Raw genomic sequence first — 27,724 nt, forward strand, 5'->3', positions numbered from 1 at the left:
AATAAATTAATTAAATGAGCTGATCTAGAAGCTCACACAATGCGACACTGTTTGCTTATAGTTGTTGTTGGGTTTTGTTTGGTTTTTTTTACCATTTTTTTTAAAGATTGAATAATGACAGGATGTATACGGTTGGATGGAAACCTCATTATGTCCCAAACTGTCACTTTTCAGGATTCAAATAATTCAAAAAGAAGTAAAAAAAGTAGCAGATTCCCGGTTGCTGTTACATTTGATGCTTCAGTGTGACGCTGTACTACTAGTTTAACCCATTCTGACCTGAGATCAGATTCGTACGAGGTTTCCACTGGACACACACTGGTCTGATGAACCCATTCTGACCTGAGATCAGATTCTAAAAATGTCAGTCGCTATTCGATTTTTCAAAAATAGCAGACCTACAAGCTCGTAGCGCGCCACTCGGTGGCGCGCTATGAGCTTGTAGATCTGCTATTTTTCAATAGCTAAAGCATAACATAATGCTAACACCAAAATGGGTTCCCGGTCAGAATGGGATAATCAAAGTCAAAGTCATACGATTTGTCACACACGTTACTGCAGTGAAATTTGTTCTCCGCATTTGACCCATCCATCTCTTGGAGCAGTGAGCCGCAACCAAGGAGCGGTGAGCTGCAGCCGTGCCGCGCTCGGGAATCATTTGATTAGTAGATTTGACCCCCCAATCCCAATCCAACCCTTTGATGCTGAGTGCCAAGTAGGGAGGCATTGGGTCCCATTTTTACAGTCTTTGGTATGACCTGGCCGGGGATCGAACCTCGACCTCCCAGTTTCAGGGCGGACACTCTAACCACAAGGCCACTGTCTGGTTGTATAATCAAGTAGGGCGTTAATTTATGGAGGAAAAAAAACAAACACACAGTTAAAGTTAAAATATGGATAGAGATAGTAGGTTTCTTCCCCCGACAGGCAGCAAAGACATACTGCATACCCCCTGGAGGCCCCCCTTGAGGCCACAATGTAACCCTGTGTTCTTCAGACTATGCCACGAGCAGAACACAAAACAATCTGCCCCTAATTTGGGGCAAAACAGTCAGGTGTTGTTCTCTTCTATGGACACGTTGCTATTGTCGCTGTTGTCATTATGTCCTGTTTGTGTCACAGCGAGGTATTATCCTCCTAAACAGTGTCAGTCATTCTATTAACACGTTGCTGTTGTTTTGGTTCCCTTTTCTGTTTGTGTTCTCAGAGACGCCAAGTGCGGAAAAATCCAGTGTCAAGGCGGGGCCAACCGGCCCGTGATCGGCACCAACGCCGTCTCCATAGAAACAAACATCCCCTTGCAGGAAGGGGGGCGCATCCTGTGCCGAGGGACCCACGTCTACCTCGGCGACGACATGCCCGACCCCGGCCTGGTGCTGACCGGTACCAAGTGTGGAGACGGCCGGGTGAGTCCCCTCATATCAGCTTAATGGGCTTAGCCTTGGACCAGTGCTTCTCTAACATTGTCACGCCAACGGCGCCCGAATTGGTATGTATTGGGCCACAAAAATATGTTCTGCCAAGGATGTGTTGTTAAATCTTTTTCACACGCAATACGTCATAGACCTCGGCTGCCACATGACGACATGGGGTGGGGGGGGGATTGGGGCACACACAATACGTCCTAGACTTGACTGCCACATGATGCCACACACAAAGCCAGGCGTTGGAGGGGCTCATGGCGCCTCTCAAAAAAGAGTTACACAGTATGACTTTTAAAGAATGTCGGTGAAAGTGTGTCGTGTTGGCCAAACCCTGGGCAGTGACGGTGGAAAAACGATGGCGGTGTGGAGTGACATCAGACTGGGACTAAGATGTGTGTTCGTCAGTGTATTAATCCAGGATGGGCCTGCAGGCTGCCTTGGCATGGCAGTACACAGACACTCTGTACAGTATGTTGTACTGAATGTTCCACAGATGCCTGCTGGACATCATTAGTCAGGCTTATGGAGGAGTTGGACCTGATCGCTCGTCGATACGGTCATCATCAACCTCATTAGTCTGGTTGGGTTCTTCTGGAAGCCTCCAACCCTCCAGCACACTCCGGCCTCTGCCCTCAGCTGTCTCTTTTTTATCACTTACATAATACATACTGTACATATACACTTACATAATACATAAACCCTGTTCTTAGAAAAAAATTACCTGAATTGCAATTGTACTTGCACCGATGTTTCCCTTCTACACTACATCTCTTTCACGAGTCAAGAACCACACCTTTGAGAGAGGTTGAAGATGTTTATTGAATCAAAAAATAATGGATGAGGGGAAGGGGGGGCGTAGGTTCCCGGGAGGGTTGCATGCTGACCCACAAGTATTTAGGGAGGAGGTCGTTTGCATCGTCGGCACGGCTTCGTGCGGACTGGACGGGGACGCCCAGCAGGAACCTGAGACGTGGTAGAGGGAGACAGAGAGTATAGGAGAGAACGGAGAGTTTTGTTTTGATCGTTTTGTTCCACTTTAGCGATGTAAATGTGTTCTCGTGCCCTCTTTGAATAGAGAGCATGCACATGCATGGACACGCCCCCCTCATCTAGACTGAGTGGCAAGACATTGAGCAGCATGGAGTGTTGGAGTTTGGATCAAGTGCTTGTTGGAAATCACTCAACTGTCCTGCCGTACCACCTGTTTCTAAATGTCACATAAATTATGTGACATTTAGAAACATAATGCAGGAGGCAGCAAAATGTTGTGTTATTGAGAAACAAGCACTTCCAAACTCTGACACTTAAATAAAATAAATCAAATGCAGGGCATTTCTCGACAGAAAGTAGATCATTACGTTTCTATGGTGGATTTTTATGAAACAAAAACTTTGCAGATAGAAAGAGGATAACTCAAGCTTTTCGTACAGCTGCAGTGTTGGTGAGTTAAACATTGTTTAATGCAATCAGACAGGACTTTTCTGTTTGGATGAATGGGCTGTCAAGGCCAGAAAGTAGTTTTTTGCCACTCAGTGGGCGTTCCCGCATAACTTCCAGGTACGATGAGGTCACACGCATACCCTCTATAGGAATTGAGAAGGAGGGGAGCAGGAAAAAGAGTAACTGTGGAGGTGAATGGGGTGGAGGTGTGATGCGAGAAGCCTGTAGGGAAGTGGCGTGTGTGCAACGCGTGAAGCATAGAGGCTTCTGGGTGGTTCGGCAGGGTTTAACCCATTCTGACCTGAGATCAGATTCATACGAGGTTTCCACTGGACACCCACTGGTCTGATGAACCCATTCTGACCTGAGATCAGATTCATACGAGGTTTCCACTGGACACACACTGGTCTGATTAACCCATTCTGACCTGAGATCAGATTCATACGAGGTTTCCACTGGACACACACTGGTCTGATTAACCCATTCTGACCTGAGATCAGATTCTAAAAATGTCAGTCGGTGCCCGGTCAGAATGGGTTAAGTACCGTAGTGCCCGTGATTTGGGCGTAGGGCGGGGTAAAAGTGTAGTTCTCCTTCCCCTGAACATCTGTTGTCCTGACCTCCATTCGTCGAAAAAATATCTACAGGCTCTCACAACATTCACGTCGTTGTGTTGTTGGGGCTGTCACCATTGCAAATTTGATGATTTATTGTCACGCAATGATTGTGATTAACAATTTAATTGTGTTTTTTGGCGTTGAGCATTGGAACATATGGCTTCAAATTAAATTTCGGTTTGGTTTTTAGGCTTCATAACACGAATTGCACAAGGCCGTATTATGACAAATATTTTAAATATACAAAGAAATTACAGACAAATTGTATGATTTTATACTTAAAAAAAACCAGTAAGCTAGATCTGCTATTTCTGCTGTTTTGGAAAATGTTTGAAAATGTATGAACATTTTTCAACATGGAAATTGTTTGTGATTAAGACGATGCAAAGATAATTGTGATTATCTAAAATTATCCTGATTAGGCAATTATGTAATAATTGTGGCCTATATGTACGTGCTCTATGTGTGAGCACAGATATGTTCCCCACAAAATATGGAATGCCTTAATTGGGGTTCAAGTGGTTAAATTATTCTATTTCTTGCACACTCTCGCCGAAACCTTCGCTTCCCAGCGTGGAGTTATTTTGGTGGGTTGCCTTCAAGGAGTCCCTGATCCACACCACCAAACAACTTGTAAATGACTTGAAAAATACTTAAAACATGGTAATGTCCCGTATTCCACGGCCAGGCGGTTTCCAGGCTGAAGGGGACAGTCAGTGATTCATTAGCAGAAGGCTCATAGGCTCTCCCTTTTATATCCCTTCAGATCAAAGTCTGTAAGATGTTCCGTCGCAAACCCTCTGTGAACTGCTGGATTTGGGACTATTAACTTCATCTTTACTAAGAGGAAAAACTCCCCAAAAAACAAGTGGAAATACGATTTTGTAGACAGACATGGGTGTTTAAAGATTTAATTACTTCCAAAGAGACATACTTTTGGTTTATTGTTTATTTTTTATGTTCTATGTACTATTTGGATAGTAATTGTCTTGAATGCCCCAGACGAAAAACAGTTTAAGTCCACACTATTTATCCATAATGTATAAATGATGGATAAAGGGGTCAGGACAACGAGGCCTTTTCGTGTAGGGGTCAGAATGAAATTTGGACTTGGACAGTTTTTCGTCTGTGGTACTGTCTGTGGTATTGTCTATTGTATTATTTGTGGGGAGAATATTATAAAAAAAAATCTCAATTACAGATGCTCATGTGATGTGATTTCATGCTGTGTACATAGTGTTGTGGAATAAATTCTTAAAAACCATGATTATTTCTCTCGCCATAATCGTAACCATCCTTAATGACCCCATCCCTGGAGCACGCACCGATAACGTTTCACGTCTTCTCCCCCCCGTCGTAGATGTGCCTGAACCGACAGTGCCAGAATGTCAGCGTTTTCGGCGTGCACGACTGCTCGGCGAAATGCAGCAGTCGAGGGGTGAGTAGTAGTACACATGCATATCCAATTGATCTGATAACCTCTGGATTTCCTGACCCGATCGCCAAGGCGGTGTCGTCGTGCATCGCAAAACAAGCTCACAGCGCGATGTGAGCTCGGTAGATCGGCAGTTCTTTGGTCCCGCGCCCATAAGTATAACTCTAAGCTTCCGCTTAACCCATTCTGACCTGAGATCAGATTCATACGAGGTTTCCACTGGACACACACTGGTCTGATTAACCCATTCTGACCTGAGATCAGATTCTAAAAAATGTCAGTCGAGTCATCGATTTTTCAAAAATAGCAGACCTACAAGCTCGTAGCGCGCCACTCGGTGGCGCGCTATGAGCTTGTAGATCTGCTATTTTTCAATAGCTAAAGCATAACATGATGCCAACACCAAAACGGGTTCCCGGTCAGAATGGGTTAACAGTCCCCACCTGCTGCAGCTATTTGCTCACTGTGCCTTCTGTACTTTGGGGCTCACTGGGGTGGAGAGAGTGTTCACAACGCCCAGCATACGGCGGGTATGGGTATACCGTTGGGCCATCAATCATCCACAGCCACTGAAAGGTTCAATCAATTAGACATAATGGCTTCATTTATGTTCGGCTCTAAGTGCCATTCATCATACTTTGACTCCCAGGCGGTCGTCCTTGTCCCAAAACTCCCGGCAGAAGAAATGTGAAAGCGAGGCTGTATTTTTGGCCAAGAAGCCCCCGGCTGGCAGCGGCAGAGACACGCTTGTTTGACTTTGTGTGATTTGAAGTATTGGATTTTCATATTTCACTTATTTTTTGATGAAATGCCACCCGTCTAGCGTCTTTGGACCACGGCTGATCAATTGTTCAAGGTGATTCATATTTGGCTGAGAGTGCCGGTGTTGCACATCTAAAACTAATTTTAACCAGCCACGCATGTGTCCTGCCAACAACGCATGTGTCCTACCAACAGCGCATGTGTCCTACCAACAACGCATGTGTCCTACCAACAACGCATGTGTCCTACCAACAACGCATGTGTCCTACCAACAACGCATGTGTCCTACCAACAACGCATGTCACAGAGCCACGGTACACTGCCGCCCACGGCTGTTATCGCCAGTTGCGGCGCCTGTGGAGTGTCATAATCTCCCCCGCCTTCTCCGGCAGGTGCCGCCCCTCCACTCAGCAGCGCTGTGTCTGACCAACACTGCCGAGAGAGAGAGAGTGTCCATTTGCAACGGTCTCAGAGTCATGGGGGGACCTTGAAATGAAATGGTTGGAGGACCACTGAGTTGTACATCCAGGAGCCATGGCTCATTCACAGACATAGAAGCATGCTGACCCAGACAACCCCCCCCCCCCCCCACCACCCGCCACATCGATCAGATCAAGATGTCGTACCTTTCAAAGAGCAGCCCACAGCTGTTCACTATTACCACACCAGAGAACCCCACTGGACCCCTCACCACTCCGCCCTTATATGGAGCAGGAAGGTGAGAGAGAGAGAGAGAGAGAGAGAGAGAGAGAGGGGTGGAGAGACAGAGAGGGAGGAGGGGGAGTGAGAGTGTTTGGAGAGAGAGAGCACAGAGAGAGGGGGAGAGTAGACACAGAGAGAGAGGTGTAGGGTGAAGGGAAAGCGTGTGCTCTGGTGACCCATGCAGGCGACGGTGGGGTGACATAGTGGAGGGTGACGTCTCAGTGGTAAATGGAGCATGTTCAGACATCTGTATCTGTTAGCGGCGGCGGCGACGTCATTCACCGAGGTCTGGAGGACTGAGAGCCAACGCTCGTAAAGTCCACTCGCCCACGCTTTTGTCACCTGTTAACTATATACAGTATGTATGCGCTGCTGTGTTGTGGTGCTGGCGGTGTGGGGACCGTTACACAGAGGGCATTTAGGACCCAACCGCTTTTACACGCGTACCGCCCGCCCTGCACAATGAGTGGAGCATAGCCTAACTCACATTTTTAACAAGTAAAAGTAGTAAGTTATATACAACAATATGAGAAATAAAAGGCCTATATTCAAATGTTACTTACGTAAAAGTACAAAGGTGTTACACGTTACACCGGGGCTCCACCGGGCACGTCAGCGTCGCGTCTCCGTCACCGTCAGGGAATGTTCCCTTTTTAATCAATGAAGGGTGGCTCCACTGCCCGCGTTGCGTGGCTGCATTAAAATTGCCCCGGTTAATTTTTTGACGCACGCGACGGAGAAGTGCCCAGTGGAGCCCCGGCATTACAGAACTATGTTAAACTTACCGCATTTTGTCCAACCTTTTTCGAAAACCACAGATCTACAAACTCACAAAACATGTCGCAACTGCGACATGTAGTGAGCTGGTAGATCTGCTATTTTCAAATAGCGAAAGAATAAAAATGGCACTTAAGTGATTAATGTATGTTTTGTATTAATACTCTTCTTCCTTTGCTTCTCCGCCGCCTCCTCCTCCTCCTGCTCCCCCTCCTCCACCTCCTCCTCCTCCTCCTCCTCCTGCTCCTCCTCCTGGATAATGCAGGTGTGCAACAACAACAACAACTGTCACTGCGAGGCCCACTGGGCCCCTCCGTTCTGTGACAACGCAGGTTTCGGGGGTAGCGTGGACAGCGGCCCGGTGAGATTTGCAGGTAACTCTCCCATCTGTCCACAGCAGGGCCGTAGCTGACCATTTGGTTGCCCTACTCGTAGGATATTTGTGTTGCCCCCCTCCCGACGAGAGTGCTGCTATTCCTCATGCAGATCGGCTATTTTCACTGTTTTCTCTGAGGCAGAGCCGCAGAGAAAATTGTTTTGGCACATTTTGTTGCCCCCCTCGGCGTGTTGCCCTACACACAGCGCGTACTGCGCGTATAGGTCACTGGTCCACAGTCTGTGTGCACGGCTGCTTCTCAAACATGTTCATGTCAAAGACCCCAAAATTGATGTGTATTTGGCCGCGCAGACTCGCAGCTGAGGGGGCTCCTATGAGGCCCCGTTTACAGCTGAGGGGGCCAGGGGCTCCTATAAGGCCCTGTTTACAGCTGAGGGGGCCAGGGGCTCCTATAAGGCCCCGTTTACACTGGCAGCCAAATCCAGCCTGAATCAGATCTGAGCCACATCCAGACTGGAATCTGATTTGTTTAAATGAGTCATGTGACATGTTGGACTCATTTAAACCAATCGGATTTCAATCTCGATGTGGCACAGATCTGATTCAGGCTAGATTTGTCTGCCAGTGTAAATGAGAAGATTTGTATTGAAGAAATTCAAAATGTTTCCACAATTACTATGGCTTGTCAATGCTTTTCAAAATGGCTCAAAGATTGCAGATCTAGAAGCTCACAATGTTTGCATCGTGACACGTTGTGTGAGCTTGAATCAAATTAAAGTTAAAGTGATTCATTCTTTGAGAACCACTCGTCTTAGGGACACATTGCATTTGTTTGTTATTCATTCAACTAGGGCTGATCATCTACTTCTTATGCACTTGCTTTCATATACAGAGCAGAAACATGTGTTATGTTAATCTAGTGATGCATTGAGAAAAACAACAACAGAAACATTGCTGAAAGATTTTCTGGGGATTTCTGGCCAAAGTACCAGAGAAAACAACAGACGATGGTTGTTTGTTGTATTGAGTATTAAATAAAGGACGAAAGCAGAGACAGTAGTGGCACTGCTTCGGGGCGGGATGTACAAACCATCTGTTTGTATATGAAGGCTACAGTACACATGATGTATTTATTTGTTTATTTATTTATGTATTCATTCCTTCAAAGAGCACTTCAAAGAACATTTTGTCTACCTTTTAAACAGCCTGACCACAATAGACCAGCGTTTTCCTCTTTCCTTATTATACGTGTTCTTCTTCTGCTAACAATGTTGTTTAGGAAAAATGCTTGGTTTGATGTTCACCTGCAACTTGGTTTTCTTTGTACTCCCGGCCCATTGCGTCACTAGGGTGACCAGATCCAAACTGCTCATTTGAGGGACAGAAGTATCGCTTGTGTGGGACAAGTGGGATGGGGGGACGGGGATTAGCAACTTACTGCTTGAGTTGCTATGAAATGCCTTGATGTCATATTCGACCATATAGGCCTATTGGCTATCATTTATAAACTCCTCTGGTGTCTCACTTTTTTTTTTTAAATCATGCTTTATTTTTATTTGTATGCTATTTTAACAGGCTTAAAACCACATCTTGCAGGAAGAGACAATGAGGGAACTTTACAACAGAAGGCCAACTATTAGGGGACTAACTATTAGGGTATTTGAACACTGACTGTCAGTCACAATGTGGGACAGGGTCTCAATTTGTGGGACGCCTGAAAAGTCTTGGAAATGAGGGACTGTCCCACGCAAAGAGGGACATCTGGTCACCCTATGCGTCACTGTCAAAATCAAAACAGAGGATTTTACTACTGTATGTAAATTGCAGTCCCCGAGATTGCAAATGATATCAGATGAGTGGGGGCGGGGGTACATATGAACATCGGTGTCCTTGAAATTAAAAGGGTTGGGAATCACTGTTGTAAATTCCTACATTGTAAATAACGTGGTGTGTGTTCGTGCGTGTGCCTGCGTGCGTGTGTGCGTGTGCGTGCAGACCATGGCGGTGTGACGGTGGGCATCCTGGTGGCTCTCCTCAGCTTCCTGGCTGCTGGGCTGTTCTTCTGCATCAAGAGGAAGAGCCTGCTGGGCGTGCTCCTCTCCAACAAGAACAACACCATGGAGAAGCTCAGGTGATGTTTAACCACCAACACCTGTTGTTCTCTGAGCTCTTTAACCACCAACACCTGTTGTTCTCTGAGCTCTTTAACCACCAACACCTGTTGTTCTCTGAGCTCTTTAACCACTTATAAAGCTCCATTTTCGTTCGATCTTTTTTTAAATACACTTGTGACCAAGCAGGTCACAACCCAGGGCACGGAAGGACACGACACAGGCAGTTGTTCTCAAGTAGGCTGTTTATTCCTCTTAAGCCAGGGAATTGGTCAACAAACAAACTATCTCAGTCATCAACAGGAGCCAAAACTAAAATGTAACAAGTCACAGAGTGTCCTCAATGTGAATCCTATACTAATCCTATACATGAACTAAACAGTCACCGTGTGACATTAAACATACAACTATAACAGGCAGGAATGTGGAGTTTTGTGTGGCTCTCTCTGGACCCAGCCTCTCACTGCAACAGAGAACACAAGCACATTAGCTTCCTTATATACACAGCAGCTGTCCTTCATTTAATTGCCACAATCTGCTGCAGGTGCGCCTGTGAGCTTCATGGCAAAGCCAGCCCTGTCACCCCACTCACAGACACCTTGATCCCGCCCCCTGCCACAACACTGTTTGGGGATTTAGCAGTTAGCCGTTGCCTGTCATCTGCCATCGGTGTATGAATGTGTGTGTCTGTGAATGTAATGCACAATCTCTGTAAAGCGCCTTGGATAAAGGCGCTATACAGTATAAATGCACCATTTACCTTACGGTCTATGGCCCATGGAAGAGAGATGTGCTGCTGCCTTGACTTGTGATGCACCCTGAAAAATTCTACCATGAAAGCAAGCACGTAAAAAAAACACGAAAAACAGCCACCTTACAGCATTTTCTGAAATGCCTTTGTCATGTTGGGGCCTTGGGGGGGGGGGGGGGGGAAGGTTGTGTTGAAAACGACAGGCTTAGTAATAGTCGGTAGAGATTCAAAAGGTCACCTGTTGTGCCCCGTAACACACGTTGAAGTGTCCCTAAACAAACCCCCACATTGTGTACTCATGTGATGTCTTCATACAGGTCAGTGAGTGGTGGAGGCCCAAGCCGACCCTCCAGTCCTCCTAACCCACAACAGTCAGTGTGCAGAAGCCCACCACTGCCTCACGGAGCAATTTTCAAGGTTAACACACACACACACACACACACACACACACACACACACAAAATATATATAAAATGACAGTGGTGGAAAAGGTACAACATTATTACCTTACCTTGCCGAAAGGTTGCAAGTTTGATTCCCCCGGACGGGCAGGAAAAATCTGGGTCAGGAAGTGATTGGTCATCACAGACCTAACACCGCTGAAGTGCCCTTGAGCAAGGCACTCCCAAGAACCCCCAACTGCTCCAGTGGAGCTGCTTAGTGGCCAACAGTATATATATAAGACTGTGGTTGTACTGGTCAGCTCCCAGGTTTTAATGTGTGTGTCTGTCTGGGTGTTTCTATGTGCTCAGCTACTGCCCCACGGTAAATAAAGGAGAAAAAAAATCAATACTGCAATGTATACATAAATATGTAATCAAGAATTAAAGAATAACGAGTACTTTTACTTTTTGTACATTGTACATTTGTTTGCCAACACTTTTGCATGTACAGTTGGTTAGTACATTTTAACATACCAGACTTGTACTTACTTAACGTAACGGAGTGTTAGTTTCTACATTGCAGTATTGATACTTTCACTTACGGTACTGTATGTAAAACATACTGTCTCCCACCACTGATGTATTTAAAGCTCATCCTGCCTGTACAGTATAATAGACATGCATGCATACAGCTCTCTCTCTCTCTCTCTCTCTCTCTCTCTCTCTCTCTCTCTCTCTCTCTCTGTCTCTTTCTCTCTCAAAAATGCTAAATCATTCTCTCCCAGAGAGTGGCATGTTGTTTTCACACAAACGGCAGCTCATTCAAATCCAATTAAGGCCGCCGCGCCCTGCGTGGCCAACGCATGCTGCGGAGGCCGTGATAATGGCAGCCGGCAGGCGGTGAAGGCAACAACACCGTGGCACGCCATGACACGTCCATACATTTCTTGTCATTAGAGAGAGAGAGAGAGAGAGAGAGAGAGCAGCCCTGTTTAGGTGGCAGGAATTGATTTATCCTGACGCGTGTCTCACACGCGGGGAATGTTGATGCATCGCATGCGGCTGTCTGTCCATTCTCGTTACGGAGTCCAACCACCGGCTCGCGGATAATTGAGAAACACGGCGGCAACCTCTCTTGCCCCTGCTCCGTACAGAATGTCTAAGCCACGTTGCCTTAACGACGCAGTGATTGCCTGGCTTCATCGTAACAATGATGGGGGGGGCCTGTGATCCATTTTGAAACATGGGTTCGAATAAACACAGCCGTGCGGGAGGAGGAGATGAGGTTTGATTTTGACATGTCTTTGCGTTCTGGCAGGCTGGCACGCGCACCGCCGCTGCTGCCGCCCCAGACACGCTGTGTCTGCTGTTGTACATTACGGGGGGGGGGGGGGAAGGGGGGGGATTGGTGTTCTTTAGTTATGGCAGCATGTGCTTCTCGTTGGGACGCTGTACGGTAAGAAGAGAAACCATGTCAGACTGTTTGATGTAAGCGGAGTGCAGGTGAGGTCATTTTCCAGTTGTCAGGAGCTGTGTTAAATCGGTACAGTGTGCGTGCGTGTTCATGTGTGTGTGTGTGTGTGTGTGTGTGTGTGCGTGAGTATGTGTATGTACTGGGTGTACATTGTTGAGCGCACATACACAGTACAAGTCTGGCCAAGTGTTGAATAACAAGCAGACTCACATTTTGGCCCGTGTTCTGCGCCGTTAGCTCTGCCCATATGCGTGCGTGTGTGCGTGCGTGGGGTTGTCTGCCTGACCACAGAGCAGACTCGTGGTGCTCGTGGCAGCCTTTGATGCGCAAGGTGAGGGAGGTGTGTGTGTGCGTGTGTGTGTGTGTGTGTGTGTGTGTGAGTGTGTGTGTGAGTGTGTGTGTGCGTGTGATACGCTACCTGAGCAGCACCTAGGGAGTAGGGAGGGAGAGAGAGAGTGGACCGCCAGGAGCACTTGATTTATGCGCCCCCGACAGCCAGCTCGGAAAAGGGAAGGAAGGCGCTGAGAGAGGGGAGGAGGTTAACACGACTGCGGCTGATGCGAAACAGACAAGGCGGGGTGGTGGAGTGTGTGTTTCATCCTCTCTGACTGGTCGCTGTGTCTCTCCCGTCCTCCCACAGCGTCTCTGTCTCCTGTCTGTCCACAGCGTCTCTGACTTGTCCTCTCTGTCCCCTTGTCTGTCCACAGCGTCTCTGACTTGTCCTCTCTGTCTCCTGTCTGTCCACAGCGTCTCTGACTTGTCCTCTCTGTCTCCCGTCTGTCCACAGCGTCTCTGACTTGTCCTCTCTGTCTCCCGTCTGTCCACAGCGTCTCTGACTTGTCCTCTCTGTCTCCCGTCTGTCCACAGCGTCTCTGACTTATCCTCTCTGTCTCCCGTCTGTCCACAGCGTCTCTGACTTGTCCTCTCTGTCCCCCTGTCTGTCCACAGCGTCTCTGACTTGTCCTCTCCGTCTGTCCACAGCCTCCTCACCTAGGGGTCCCCGGTGACGCCTGCCGTCTGCCCCCACCGCCGGCCCCCTGCCCCTCCCACAACCTGCGCCGGCTGCCCCAGTGTCCCCCCAGCGTCGTCCACCACCACCCCGTCGTCCCGCTGTCTCTCACCCTGTCCTTCTCCACCGGTGCCGCTGTGGCGGGCTCGATGGCGAGGCCCCCGGCCCCTCCTCCTCCCGACCGGGCGGCGGCGGTGGCGGCGGTGACCGCCCCTCCCCCTCCGCGCGCCCGCGTCCCGCCCCGGGGCGCGTCGTCGTTCCGCAGCGTGGTGGTGCCGCGCCACGGTTCCTGCAGGATGGTCATGGTGAGTTGAGCGCCCCCTAGGCAGATATTGACTAACAACTACAGAGATGGGTGTGCCTGGTTTATACTTGTTTATTTGGAAATCACGAGCTGGACAATATCGGAAAATCGGATATTGTAATAAAGCCAATATGGATCATTCCTACTGACTACAATGCCAAACCTGGGAAGTGATGTTCTTTTCACTTTCAGATTGGCGTGCCACCATGTCATGGCTCATTTAAGCTGTGGGGACAGTTAGACCTTAGTCTCATAACACCTTGCCAGTTCGAATCACCACTGTCAAACCTTATTTTGTCCAGGCATATTGTATATTTGTATAAAGCCATGATCAGTTTGACTCCCATTACGTTCAGATCGGCCTTAGAAGACTGTCTGACGTCACACACGCATGCAGCAATCTGTCCTGAAGGGGCTGTGTGTGTGTGTGTGTGTGTGTGTGTGTGTGTGTGTGTGCGCGCGCGCTACACCGCCCACGAGTTAGACACATCGGCAACACACATTTTCTAACGTTAACCCATTCTGAACGGGAACCCATTTTGGTGTTAGCATCATGTTATGCTTTAAGCTACTGAAAAATAGCAGATCTACAAGCTCATAGCGCGCCACCGAGTGGCGCGCTACGAGCTTGTAGGTCTGCTATTTTTGAAAAATCGAAGAACGACTGACATTTTTAGAATCTGATCTCAGGTCAGAATGGGTTAATCAGACCAGTGCGTGTCCAGTGGAAACCTCATATGAATCTGATCTCAGGTCAGAATGGGTTAATGATGGCCATGATATGCCAACATGCAGTGGAACAGGCCAGCTGCCTATAGTGTAGTTGGCCCAGAGCTCATCCTCTAATCTAGGCCTCATCCTTTCCAAGATATTATATTCAGCTGCAGAAAACATGCCATAGTAGCAACCTGGAGATGTGTACATACTGTGCTTGATCCTCTTAACCCATCGTCTTAAAATAGGCGGATTAGTATCAGGATTATGGAACGTGTTGTATGGTGCACATAAATACATGTATACGTATACCGGTATGTACTTCAGTGCAAGTAACACGTAACGAGTAAGAACTACATGGATGCATCGTCTTCCGTCTGGTGCAAACCTCATATGTCCAGAGCTGTTACTTTTCAGGATTCTAATAAGAAAGCCAGCCAAAAGTAGCAGATCTACAATTGCTCGGAACGAGCGAGTTTCGAGCAATTGTCGATTGCTATTTTTGGTGCTTTGGTGTGACTCTGCAGTTTTGGCCAAGTAAGGGCGCTAATAATTGACGAAAAGAAAATGTGGAGATAAGAGGTTTTTCTGCCCTTGCGACAGCAACGGTATAAGAACGGATACAGATTGAATACAGCTTGTTTTGTTTAGATTTGCTCCGAGAGCCACAGGGAGAGAGCCTTGAGCCCCGGGGCTTTGAGACGACTCAGGCACTTGTCATTCCACATGGCCACACACTGTCCATTACTCTGCTGGTGTTTGTCCTTCACATTACCCTGCTGTCCCTGAAGCAAACACAACATATTATTATTTTGCTGTCCTATTTTTGTCTTACTTACAACTTATTCTGCTCTTGTTCTCCATACCCTTACATTAATCTTTGTTTCACTTCTTACTGAGGTGCTGCGATGACAACGATTTCCCTAATGATCAATAAAGGTCTCTCTTTCTCTTTGTCTCTCTCTCTCTCTCTCTCTCTCTTTCTCGTTTCTCGTCGTTCTGTCTGTCTCTCGCTCTGTCTCTCCCTCCCCATTTTGATATATTTGACACTTTCAGAGTTAAATTAACGATCAGGTTCTTATAGTGTAGTTGCCGGCAAAAAAAATGAACCGAAGTCAGTCAGAGTTGAGGTGAATTGGAAACTAAAGCGTCCCTGGGTGGTGGTATGATCCTTCTGAGGCCCTCATTTGCCTCTAATCCTGTAATGACCTCTCCTCACAGGGGACACGGACCCTCTGTATGACCCGTCCACACAGGGGACATAACGGACCCTCTGGAAGGAAAAGAGACGGAGATACAGTGTTATTAGAGTAAAGAAAAACAGGCGAGAAAATTGAGTCAAGTGCTCAGCGAGCGTCGGCGCTAAAGCTCCTCTCGCCCTCGATGATTTGATTTTAATTATGCTGAGGATCATAGTGTTGCCCCAGGGATGGCAGCGATACGACCGGGGCGGGGGAGCGGAGGTCAGGCGCAATGCCGCAACCCAATATCAGCCTAATTAAGTGGGTGTTAAAGTGCTAATGACTTTCCCCTTCTTCTCCCTAGATTAGCGGTCAGGGTCGCAGCTGACGCCCAGTGGGTGGTGATTCTAAAAATGCGACACGTCAGCGAGCGTGATGGATAGAGTGTCATGCACTCGGCGTCCCGCGATAAGACGTGCTCTTGTGTGTTCTCGAAATGCACGACAGCAGGCGTCGGAATATCGCTTGCTGAAGACATTTTGAGTAGAACTTTGCTCTGATCAAACGTCTGTGTTGTTGTTGTTGTTGTTGTTGTTGTTGTGGCGGTGGTTTAAACACATCGAAAAGCGTGTTGACACTTTGAACAACACGTGAGAAGAAGCTCATTTCTCACGAGGAAGCGTCTCTTCCCCTTTCAGGCACCGCTCTTTTAATGTGCGAGTGTGAAATTGAAAGCAGTGCCCGTTGGCATCGGAGCCGACAGCGCTGGTATCTCTATAGCAGCTGCTTGGCAGCTCCCAGCGGGGTTGGCCATGCATGGCTCTGCTCTGGGCAGCGGTGGAAAGTAACTAAGTATGTTTACTCAAGTGCTGTATACTTGAGTTCAATTTTAACGGTATACAGCTTTTACTTTACTCGAGTATTTACATTTCTTGTAGCCTTGGTCCAGTGCTTACAGCAAGTCTCTCACTGACGCCCTGTGGAAGTGCCTTCCACTCTTCCCTCTGGTGATTTTCTCACTCCCATGCGAGGCTTTACAATTCCCAGCAAATACACAAAACGACGTAACTACCCACCGACACAAAGCCTGCTAGACCTTGGTTAAAAGTCTATTATCGAAGCTGGGGAGCGTCTCAGGTCCCCAGCTTCTCTCTAAATGCACTATTTTAGTCATTAAATGAAATTAATCCAACCATGATCGGCGCAGGCAAACCCCGGAAATGCCATAGTAGAAAAGAATATTCTTGGCGTTGGCGGTCCGGTACATTGCTGTATTCAAATGGCTCAAAGTGCATTTTAGAGAGAAGCTGGGGACCTAAGACGCTTCCCAGCTTCGAGAATGGACTTTTACCAAGGTCTAGCAGGCTTTGTGTCGGTGGGTAGTTACGTCGTTTTGTTTACTTACTGGGAATTGTAAAGCCTTGCACGGGAGTGAGAAAATCACTAGAGGGCTGTGGAAGGCTCTTCCACAGGGCGTCATTGAGAGACTCGCTGTAAGCACTGTACCAGGGCTACATTTCTTGATACTTGATACATCAGCTCCACTACACCTGGGAGGCAAATGTTGTACTTAACACTGCACTGAATTAATTTAAACCGCTTTACTAGTTAGTTTGCAGATTTAGGCACTTAATAATTAATCAAACTAGAGCGGTACGTGCCTGCCCATTGGGCACTGGCCTACATGGAACGATGCAAGTTGGAAATGAATTCCCCACCCAGTTATTATGTCTGTGTCCCTTTTATGCTCCATATATGGAGTGATTTGTCACGAATGGCCAAATATGGAGTCTATGCAAATGCACGCAGATGTCAGAACACACCAGTTCCATATATGTAGATATAGAGAGGTGATCAGGTCCAGAGCCCGGGGAGTTCTGTGGCGGTTCTGGACAACCGTGGGTCCGACCGACTCGACACCGGGCCTTCCACTCCCCGCGGGGGTGTGGAAGTGAAACGTGTGTGTCGAATTTGAAGTCCGTGGGGAGAACAGCTCCCGCGTTACGTGGATTACAGACGTACAGAGACATTTATAGATGGATAACATGGATTGTTAATCAGACATCTTCAAAAATATTCCCAAAATAGCATATTTACAAAGCGTACAACTTGTAGATCAGTAATAAGTACACATTACGGATGAAGTGGTTAATGATCAACAATTCTAGTTCAATAAGATGTTTATGATTCTCTAATGAGCATTTCTGCATACTTTCACTTTGAGTATTTGATGCTGATATTTTGTAACCTGACGCTGCCAGATGAGGGCGGTATTGCGGAAACATATTCCCCAACACAACACTCATCTGGGATCTCTGACGGAGTTGAGCCCTGAGTCAGATCTGCTTCGTACCGAACCAATCAGCGTGAGCTAAAGGCGGGATGCGGATGTGACGGTATATAGACACGTCGATATGATTGGTTGTGTTTGCACGCCCACACGGTGATAGACAGACGCTCCCATCCAATCATCTACCATGTATCTTGAAAAAAACAGCCCCGTCATCGAATTTGCTTCCGCGATCCCAGATCCAAATAAGCTGTGAAACAAATTTGTGTAGCAAGCTTTTTGGATCTGGCAGCGTCAGGTTAGATATTTTGTACTTTGACTTAAATGCAGGACGTTTAGTTCCTACAAAGCATTTTTGTTTGGTATTGCTACTTTTACCTACGTCCAAAAGTCCTTCCTCCGTCTCTGGGACAGGGAAAGGAAGACGTGCATTTGGACTTGCGTGATTTTACTGCACGGCAAGATCGCTAGGGTTGGTTTGACTCTGAGAGGGTAAAGATGGAAATTAAGTAAACCGTCAGGATTTTACTGTGTCAAATGGACTTTGCTACTCTCGGGTGAAGTCGAGATTTAGAGTTTTATGTCTATTCGTCATCATCATCGCTTAACCTTAATAGACCCTTCATATTTTGATTTGTCTGCCCTTCATCTAAACCACCATTTGATAGTTGCCTCTGATGCTTTTGGATTGATCTGAGCTCCCCCTTCCGCCTCGCAAGAAGCGGCTGGCTGCGAACGTTATGATTTATTAGCAAGTGCTGCAGGAGTATATATCTTGATGGCTTTTGGCATCATGGATGCAAAGGGGAGGCACGACCGGTCGTAATCACTTTATGGATGGCATAAAGAAGCCTCCCGGGGGAGCGTCAGGGTTTAGAAGAGAAACATTGCGTTAAGGACCGTCGGACGTGAGATCGTGGAAGGAATGATATTTTAAATAACTGGTCAGAGCTCCCAAGGTCCTGCCGCTTGGCTGCTGTCCTGTAGGGAGATGTTTGAGGAGGCTTCTCTCCAGCCTCTTGCGAGAGGAGGAGGAGGAGGAGGTGAACGAATGGAGACCAGATGTAGGGCTGCGTTTCAGGTCCTTTATCCTACTCTGTCCTATAGCTCCTCCGTCCTCGCTCCTACAAGGATTATGTAAAGATGGAAAAGGACGATTATGTTGTCAACATGGATTATGTTGCAAAAGTCGAGAGCTTGCAGATTTGATTTGAGCACTCAAAGTGAAATTTGAACTTGTAACCAGTACTCCTCGCACTGACGTAATCCCAGTTTGAAGTCGCACAAAAACCACCAGTCACTGGAAACACATTAATGTCTTGTAGATCAACAGTTTCACAACAAGAATAGTTGGCTCTCTGTGACTTCTATATGCCAATTTACATGTGTATGAATATTTCATGCGTGTGAGTGAGTGCTCAAATACAATGTACAAGCTCTCATATATACAGTATAGATGTGCTTTCATTTTATTTGAAGTCATGGAAAAAGTATTCACACATGTGTAGTTTCACAACACGCATTGTTAATTCTTTGTGACAGACACAAGTCAATTTACATGCAGCATGTACTATATGAATATTCCATGCGAGTGCAAATTTCAATGTATGCGATCACATTTTTATGAGTGCTCAAATCAAATCTAGAAGCTTTCCAATGTTGTAACTTACAGTATCTACCTTCGTATACACTGTGGATGTCCTTTCCTCCTTCATACTGTACTGCAGGGGTCCTCAACAGGGGGTCCGGGAAACCTAGCGGGTCCACAGAGTTACTAGTACAGGGGGTCCTCCCAATCTGTGTGTGTTAGGATTCTTTGTGAGCTTGTAGATCAAAGAGGTTTGGTGTAGAGGGAAACCAGAGCTAACCAAGCACAGAGCCAACGGTCAAGTTTAAGTATTGAGGCTTTAAGTGGTCAACTGTCTGATAATTACACATTAACGTTAATTAATAGAGAACCTAATGTATAAAAAACTAACAAAAAACATACATTTGTACAACATTGATGCTGTCAAATAGGTCTATGGAGCAATGTTATGAAATCTATGAAAACGTTTAATCTGCAACACAATTTTATATGTAGTGGGCAGGGGGGGGCTTCATCTCTCTCTCTCTCTCAGCTAGGGGGTCCTTGGCCTGGAAAACGTTGAAGACCCTCTGCTGTGTACTGTTTATTGTTGGAGTGAGGCTATAGTGGATCTAAGAACAGAACAGAGCAGAATAAGGACAAGAGAGAGAGAGAGAGAGAGAGAGAGAGAGAGAGACACAGCCCAGATGTAGAGTAGAGTAGGTAGGGTTTACCATGACCTCATCAGCGAAGATTAGAACCACATGACATCTCTCCTCATCACATGTCCGGTGGGCAGCGCTGCTGCTGCTGCCATGGTGACCGAGGGATGCGGACACAACAAGCATAATGCCGCTCTGATGGGTTGACTTTGACTGCCCCCTGCTGGCGCTTCTCGGGTCTTTATTCTTAGGGCTTAGTGTTTCTCAAAGTGGGGTCTCCTTACTGGGGACCCCACTTTAACCACAAAACCCTATTTGAAAATAGCCTGTGTACAAGCTCACAAAAAAGGAACACCACAAATCTTGTATGGGGGTCCCTATCACAAAACCCGTTCAGACGGGGGTCTGCGGACCAAAGAAGGAGGTCCCCGGCACAAAATAATTTCAGATGGGGTCCGACTCCAAGCAATGATACAATGTACAATTTTAGAAAGTTTTTGAGAACCACTGTTTGTGTGTGTGTGTGTGTGTGTGTGTGTGTGTGTGTGTGTGTGTGTGTGTGTGTGTGTGTGTGTGTGTGTGTGTCCGTCTTTCCGACCAGGAGCTGGAGAAACCCCTGCCTCCCCAGAAGCCCCTGCCTGCGGACCCCCTGGGACGGAGCTCTCCTCTGGTACGAAGCCCCTCTGCGGCGCTGCAGGGTGCCGCCGGGGACCGCCACGGACCCTCGGTGGTCCAAGGCCCGTCTACGGTCAGCGGCCATGCGGCCATGATGGTCCCCGGCGTGCCCAGACCCGTCCGCCCGCTGCCGCAGCCCAACAACAGGTGACTCTCTCAGCCGTCATCATTGGTTTGCCCTATCAGCGGTTCTCAACTTGTTCAGGTGGTGACACCCCAAAATTTGAACTGAGGTTCCACCCCTCCCCAATTCCCTGACAAGCATTTGGAATGTAGGAGTTGAGGCATTCCATTTTGTTTGACTCGATTCCACAGATGAATATTGTGAAAATTGCAGATCTACAACGCCTTGCATTGCGTGGTGTTTTGAGCTTGTAGATCTGCTATTTTCCACAATTCTTACCTTTCTTATATTATTTGATAACTTGGCCAATGTTTCACCAGTTGTTACAGTATACTAAGTATAGTTTGTTGAGTACTTTTGATACAGTACTTTCTTTCTTGGTTGTTAAAAGGTCTTTAAAGTCCTTAAATTGTCATCTGGGGAACCCCCAAAATCATGTGGGGGGGGTCCCAACCCACAGGTTGAGAACCACTGCTTTAGATCACTTCAGGGCTATACATCGGCTATTCTCTCCACGTTTGCACGATCCTGTCATGCGATGAAGTATTTGAACAAGGCTTTCATTTACAGAGAACAAACATGATGAATGAAATGTACAGATGGAACGTGTCCCCCGACCGTGATTGTGTATTTTACAGACAAAGAGATCATTGTCATTTTTTGAAAAAGACTAAAAAAAGGTTTCTTTCTCTCGTCTCTCCTCCAGACCGGGTGCCAAGCAACCCCCGACACTACCAAAGCCTCGTATAATCGCCAACATCAAATACAGCAGCTGAGAGTGAGCTCGCTGCCTGGAAAGGGACATGGATTTTATTGCGATATAAAGACATTACAATTTTTTGCACTATGAAAACTCCTGGAAAAGAAGAAAAAAAACCCTTAACAAGATGTTGGCTTCTCGTGAGTTTTTGAAAATGAAGAAGAAGAAAAAAGGTTAGAGGAGAGCGGTCTCCCCTCGGTGCTCTGTCTCTGAATGGTGCTATGAGTCTGGGCTCAGGTACATGTAAAGTATTTATGTTCTGTATTTATTACCACACAGTGCACTGTGACAGACACTTTTACATCATGGTAGCGTCTTGGGGATGTTGTCTTTCCCCCCCCCTCTCTCTCTCTCTTTTTTTAAACTTTAGATGTTTGCCTTCGCCCTGCAGTTTGTTTCTGCCAGAGAAATAACAACAACAATGAAGGTTTCTTGTTGAAATCTGTGAAATTGTGTGATCAGTGAAAGTAACTGGAATGATAATGAAGGGAAAAACTGACGACGTGTGTTATGGTAACAGGAGAGTTACATACCGAGGCGTCACAGATAAATGATGATAATGTTGTGATAATCTCATTGTGCAATGTACTAAGCAGGATTGCCGTTTCGGGGAGGCACGGCCCGGGCCCTTCGCGTCCAGCGCCTTCGCTCAACTCCCCCTGTTTGGCTTTCAGAAGACCACTTACAGTTAATTTAAGGCCCAATAGAGTTGATGGACGATGACAGCTTTTGTAAAGGGGCCGTGCTCTCTGGATCGACACAGTTTTGGCAAGCCTTGAAAGGACCAGAGGAGGAGAGAGGCCTGCCTTGGTGATATAATACAGAGGTCCTGCAATATGATTGTGAACAATATTACTCGGCTAACTTCATAGTAATTAGTTACACAGTACAATCCGTCGATGTATCCGTTGAGTCCTATTTTGTACTTCCACTGGTGTCGCACAAAAATAGCCAAACTACCAGTTCACAATGGGTTGCATCACAAATTTGAGACACTTGGCTATGTTTGACATTTTTGAAAACATGACATGCCCAAATTACGGATAACATATTGAAAGTGTTTCTGAGTGTACCATTTTTACTTTCTCAGTGTTACATTGACACTTACACTAACTGGATTATACTGTACCAGGGAAATGGTTGCAGATTTTGACCATGACTCTCCTGTCTGCAGGGGGCAGCGTAACCAACAGACCGGTCTATGGGTAAGAGTGCAATTGTCAGAGCTTTGATATGTACATTTAACAAGACCCAGCCAACCCCAGTTAAGGGATGTAGGGACGAGGGTGTGAACTGAACAAGAGTCATTGTGAGTTGAGATCAAGCAAGCATTCATCCCTCGGAGAGACTCTGAGATATTGCTCTGCTAAAAAGGTCATGTGTGCTTTGGATGTCATCCTTTCTGGCTGACTGATGGGGGCCCTTTGTGGAATAGTGGGATTGAGTCATAGCATCACTAACCAAACCCTTACAGGCAGCCGGTGGCCGAAGCCAAGACACCCGGGACACAGAGCCTGACTTGAGGGTCTTAATGCGGATATCCTGTATTGAACTAACAAGGTTAGCATTCTCTTCTTTGAGTAGGGGATGATTCACCTGCCAAGGGAACAATTCTAGATGTGTCAATGCCCATGAAATGAAGTGTAGTGCTCATCCGGTGCAGGCCCGGGACGGACATGACTCGCCTCCGACCTAGACTACATACAGTCAGACTTGACTGTAGTCGTTTGCAGCACTTATTAATTTCCTACACATTATACAGTTGACATGACTGTAGTCGTTTGTGCATCGGTTATTCATTTCCTACACGTTTTCTTCTTTGCTATAATTAAGCATCTCTCCAAATGAGTCTTTCAAACCTTTCTACATGTTGGATACATATTACAGAGATCTACATGTGGCGAAGATCTTATTTACTCTTTAATATCACTTTACTTTTCTTTTGCAGCAGTATTATGTACAGTACACGTACATTTGTTCACACAGAACATTTCCTTTACGCACACATACCTACACAAATACCTAGGCTGTGAGCAGACATGGTTTTTGACGCATATCTAGTATCTCTATGAGTTACGGAAACTGAAATTCGGTGTTGAGTGATTGTTACTTTTGATACAGTTTTGTTTTTTTCGTTTTTAACGATGCACTAATTTTTACATTGTTTACTTTGCTATTGCAATGCCATGTGTTCATGTATGTAGATAGAACAATAGCTACACCAGTGTTATTGTCCAGTTCCATAATGGTCCTCGTCAGCTGTGTTGTCAGCTGTGCCGGTGAACACATTTCCATGTAAAAGTGCATTTTTGTATGATTGTTTGATACATCAAATGTAAAGAAAATCGTGTGGTTTTCTTCGTCATGTCTGTACATGACTTTTTTTTTTTTACTCTTTGGCAGTATTAGTAAAATTGTTTTAATAAACACTGAGTCTTATTTTACTTAATGATTGAACACAATGAAAACAGTAAAGAAAGAAAAAGCAAATCAGTATATACTGCATTTAATTTTTATAGACAATTCAGTGATCGTATGACTGCAAGAACAATAATTCTGTACGCAGGGATACTCAAATAGATTTACCTGTGGGCCACATTACAAAAATGGCAAGGGGCCAGGGGCCAGTAGATAAAATTACGACATTAATGATACTTGATAACTTCTCTCTTTCAATTGCCAGCCAGCAAGTTGGTTAACAGAAAATAAATTGTTATGGCTGAGTAAAATAAAATACAATAAACACAATTTGCCTGAAAATAGATTACCCAGCTATGACCTTTTTCATGAAAAAAAATGAGTAGTGATATGGCTGACTGAGTAAAATAAAACAATCTACCTGAAAATAGATATAGCTATAAGTGAAGAGCAATTTCCGCAATTTCCATTTCCACCATTTCCGCAATTACCGCAATTTCCATTTCCGCATTTCCGCAATTTCCATTTCCACCATTTCCGCAATTACAATTTCCGCAATTTCCATTTCCACCATTTCCGCAATTTCCATTTCCAACTATTAATGGCAGCTGGGTTTCATCATTCAAATAAAATAGAATTCTGTCCGTTTAGCTATAAAATTATGTCAGGGAATAGGGATACACAGTATATGTCTTTCATTTGCATTGCATCTACCCCCCCCCCCCCCCCAAGCTTTTATTTTCGTTTGAGTAATAGTACAACTCTAATAGTATTACTTATAATAATGTAATTAAAGATAACTTCATTCAGATTTATTTATTTTTATTTCATTTTCCAGATTTTTTTTCTTCTTTTTTTTAGATTTTCATTGGTGGGCCAGTCATAATGGTCCCGCGGGCCTGATGTGGCCCGCGGGCCTGAGGTTGAGTATCACTGCCTTAGTGCAATAACATTTTACTCATAGGCTTTAGCCATTGATAGTAAATGACAATGTATCATACAAAATATTGGTTAAAAAGATGGTTGAATATTTATTTGTAGTTTACAGAAACAATGTTTAATATAGCCATTCATTTTCTGTTATGGACATACAATATTAAAAAAAATATTGTACAACATTGATACAGAACAACAAAGGCTTTAGTTTGACAGTTTAAATACATATTTTTCAACAATAAACAAAACAGTTAAGTTGTGAGTCATTGGTATCCAACATATAAGCATAGTTAATATTATTAAACAAGTCTTCTCTGGCCCTACAATAAAAAAGACAATTCCAAAAGTACTGTGGGATGAAAATGTAAAAAGAAAAAAAGAAAGCATCTCCTTTAGTTGTTACAATATTAACTTGTTCTAATCTGAGTAACATCGTCAAGTTGTGAGTCATTGGTATCCAACATATAAGCATAGTTAATATTATTAAACAAGTCTTCTCTGGCCCTACAATAAAAAAGACAATTCCAAAAGTACTGTGGGATGAAAATGTAAAAAGAAAAAAAGAAAGCATCTCCTTTAGTTGTTACAATATTAACTTGTTCTAATCTGAGTAACATCGTCAACTCCATATTCACAGAACATTATCAAATGTCCTCTATCCAGGGTCCATTCCGTTTGTCCCAATTAAATGCTTCCTTCGTTAGTCTATTATCATTCATGTTGACTAATTATGTTCCACAACCTGGCAGTGCAGACCTTCCATCTGACCTCACAAGGTTCCCATCCCATATCTCCTGAGACTGCTGCCATTGGTGCATATTTATGTACACCTAGGAAATACCAACACTACCACAGCCACCGATCATGGACGTACTGTTGGAGATTCCAGAAGCAACAGACCATGATGCAGAAACTTAAGAAATGTACGTATGGAACCTGTCTGCCATAACTGTGGAATTGGGACACTGCTACTATAAGGGTTCATGCTGCAAGGCAGAGATGAGCTGTACACAGACGGACGGAGTGCAAAACATACTCTCTGTAGCTGTCCCAGCAATGGGTATTTTGTAATGTTCTATTTTATTGCTTACCGTTCTGAAGGTGTATAATATGTGAACATTATATGCATGTTTATTTGGGTGTTTGTATGGTAAATGCAAGGTGAGAAAGCGCCATCTACTGTGCTCGGTATTTGTGGTCCGTCTGTTTCAGGGGCAGGTTAGGCTTACCTAAGCAGCTAATCACCTAATTTCAATCACCTGTTGGGTTTGGGCAGAACAAACAGAGCAGAGGTGAAGAGAGGAGCTCTTTCATGTCAGAGAGTCTCCACAAAAGATAAGAACTTAACTGAACTCCTAAAAGTCTGTGCAGAAGGCGCATACGGTATGTTCCCAGTTGTTTTGTTTGTCTGTAAAAGTTATATTGCCATTGTATCGTTTAATTGTTTGTGTACATTTCATTGTGTTGTTTATATAATACGGACATCATGATCGACTGACAAGGACATTCATATTTCTTTGTGCTTAAAATAATATTGTTATGTGATTTCTTTGCAGTTTTTCACGTTCCCAACCCCAGGGAGCCCTTCAGTACCACCCCTCCCCTCCTCCCTCCCTCCCCCCCGATGTGCCTCCCGTGACCTCCAGGAACGTTGTGGACCGTCAGTATACCCCCTATCCCTTTTCCCGTAGCCGGGACGTGACCCCGATTAAGAACCCCGCCTTCTTCGTATCCATACCAGAGCTCTACGATCCGGGAACTTTACCCCTTTCTCCCCTCCCCCCCTCTCCTCCTCCCCCCGTCAGACCCACATCTAACACTACGGACCCAAGCGTCCGTTCACCCCATCGCCCCTTCTCCGAAATAGAGTATGAGACCAGCGACCACACCGAAGCTAGATTCTCTCCGGGCCCATGTATGTCCCCGCAAGCTCCGAGTACCTCGTTCACCCGTGACTACCCCCCCCCGCACACGCCCACACCCTCCCCCCCGAACTCAAGCTGAACAAGTCCTACCCTACGTCATAATTAGGCTAACCTCCCTCCTAAAAGCAAGCCACCGCATGCTGGAGTTATCGCGTTTCAAATGTCAACAGGTCCTACCTAGCGACTATTCGACCAGAACAGAGAGAGCGGCGCGGTCTGTTACACCTAACAGCGCTAGCGAACATACGGTCGCACGACTCCAGGAGGCTTCCAGCGCGTGGTTACATACCTGTTATCCGATTTTGGAATCACATTACCGGGATAAAATTAATACGTTAATAATGATGCTCCGTTACCAACACTGCCCCAATCCCGAGGAACATTGGAACGCTGCCTGCGTCCTCGCGCAACGCGAACTTAACTTCACCCTGCTGTCCAGCACAGTTCGATTAACCAAAGCCCACGTCCCCCATACCTTCTGGACCCCTCTTCCTCCCCCACCACACCCAGGACCGTCTTCCCTCCCCCTCGTCCTCCTCCCCCCATCCCTTCAGTCGCCATCCTCATCATCACGCCGTCCACAGCCACCTAAACCTCCCCACGGATCATCTCAGATCCAACCAGGATGTTCACATAACTGAAATTCCACTGTCCCCTTTTTATTTTATTTTTTCCCCCCCTCCCATACGTTACTTTTGTTTTCCTTTCTTCCCCCCCCCCCCCCAAACTATCTTTGTATATCACCCTCCATCCCTCTCTTTTTCCACTACTACAATTGACAGGAGTCCTCACTACAATAAAGCCAACAAGACTACCACTGCCTGCCTGCTTCAAACGTAAGACATTCACCTCACATAACCAAACTGAGGCGGTTTTCTCATTCACTCTCTCTCCCCCACCGATTACATTGGGTTCAAACTCACTCTATTCAGTTTACTCTATTTAA

General features: G+C 45.9%; 1 protein-coding gene across 1 annotated transcript in view; it reads left to right on the forward strand.

The window, feature by feature from the left end:
* adam12a (ADAM metallopeptidase domain 12a) overlaps nucleotides 1-23,922 on the forward strand; it is a 170,606-nt gene extending 146,684 nt beyond the window's left edge. The window contains exons 16-23 of the mRNA XM_080789705.1: nucleotides 1,208-1,406; nucleotides 4,842-4,919; nucleotides 7,423-7,531; nucleotides 9,490-9,625; nucleotides 10,674-10,773; nucleotides 13,195-13,527; nucleotides 20,542-20,762; nucleotides 21,446-23,922. Of these exons, the coding sequence (XP_080645831.1) occupies nucleotides 1,208-1,406; nucleotides 4,842-4,919; nucleotides 7,423-7,531; nucleotides 9,490-9,625; nucleotides 10,674-10,773; nucleotides 13,195-13,527; nucleotides 20,542-20,762; nucleotides 21,446-21,515 (1,246 nt within the window). The 3' untranslated portion in view covers nucleotides 21,516-23,922. The remainder of the gene's footprint in view (nucleotides 1-1,207; nucleotides 1,407-4,841; nucleotides 4,920-7,422; nucleotides 7,532-9,489; nucleotides 9,626-10,673; nucleotides 10,774-13,194; nucleotides 13,528-20,541; nucleotides 20,763-21,445) is intronic.
* The last annotated feature ends 3,802 nt before the right edge of the window (nucleotides 23,923-27,724 follow it).

This window comes from Protomyctophum bolini (assembly GCF_963924005.1).
Source record: "Protomyctophum bolini genome assembly, chromosome: 18".
Classification (NCBI taxonomy): domain Eukaryota; kingdom Metazoa; phylum Chordata; class Actinopteri; order Myctophiformes; family Myctophidae; genus Protomyctophum; species Protomyctophum bolini.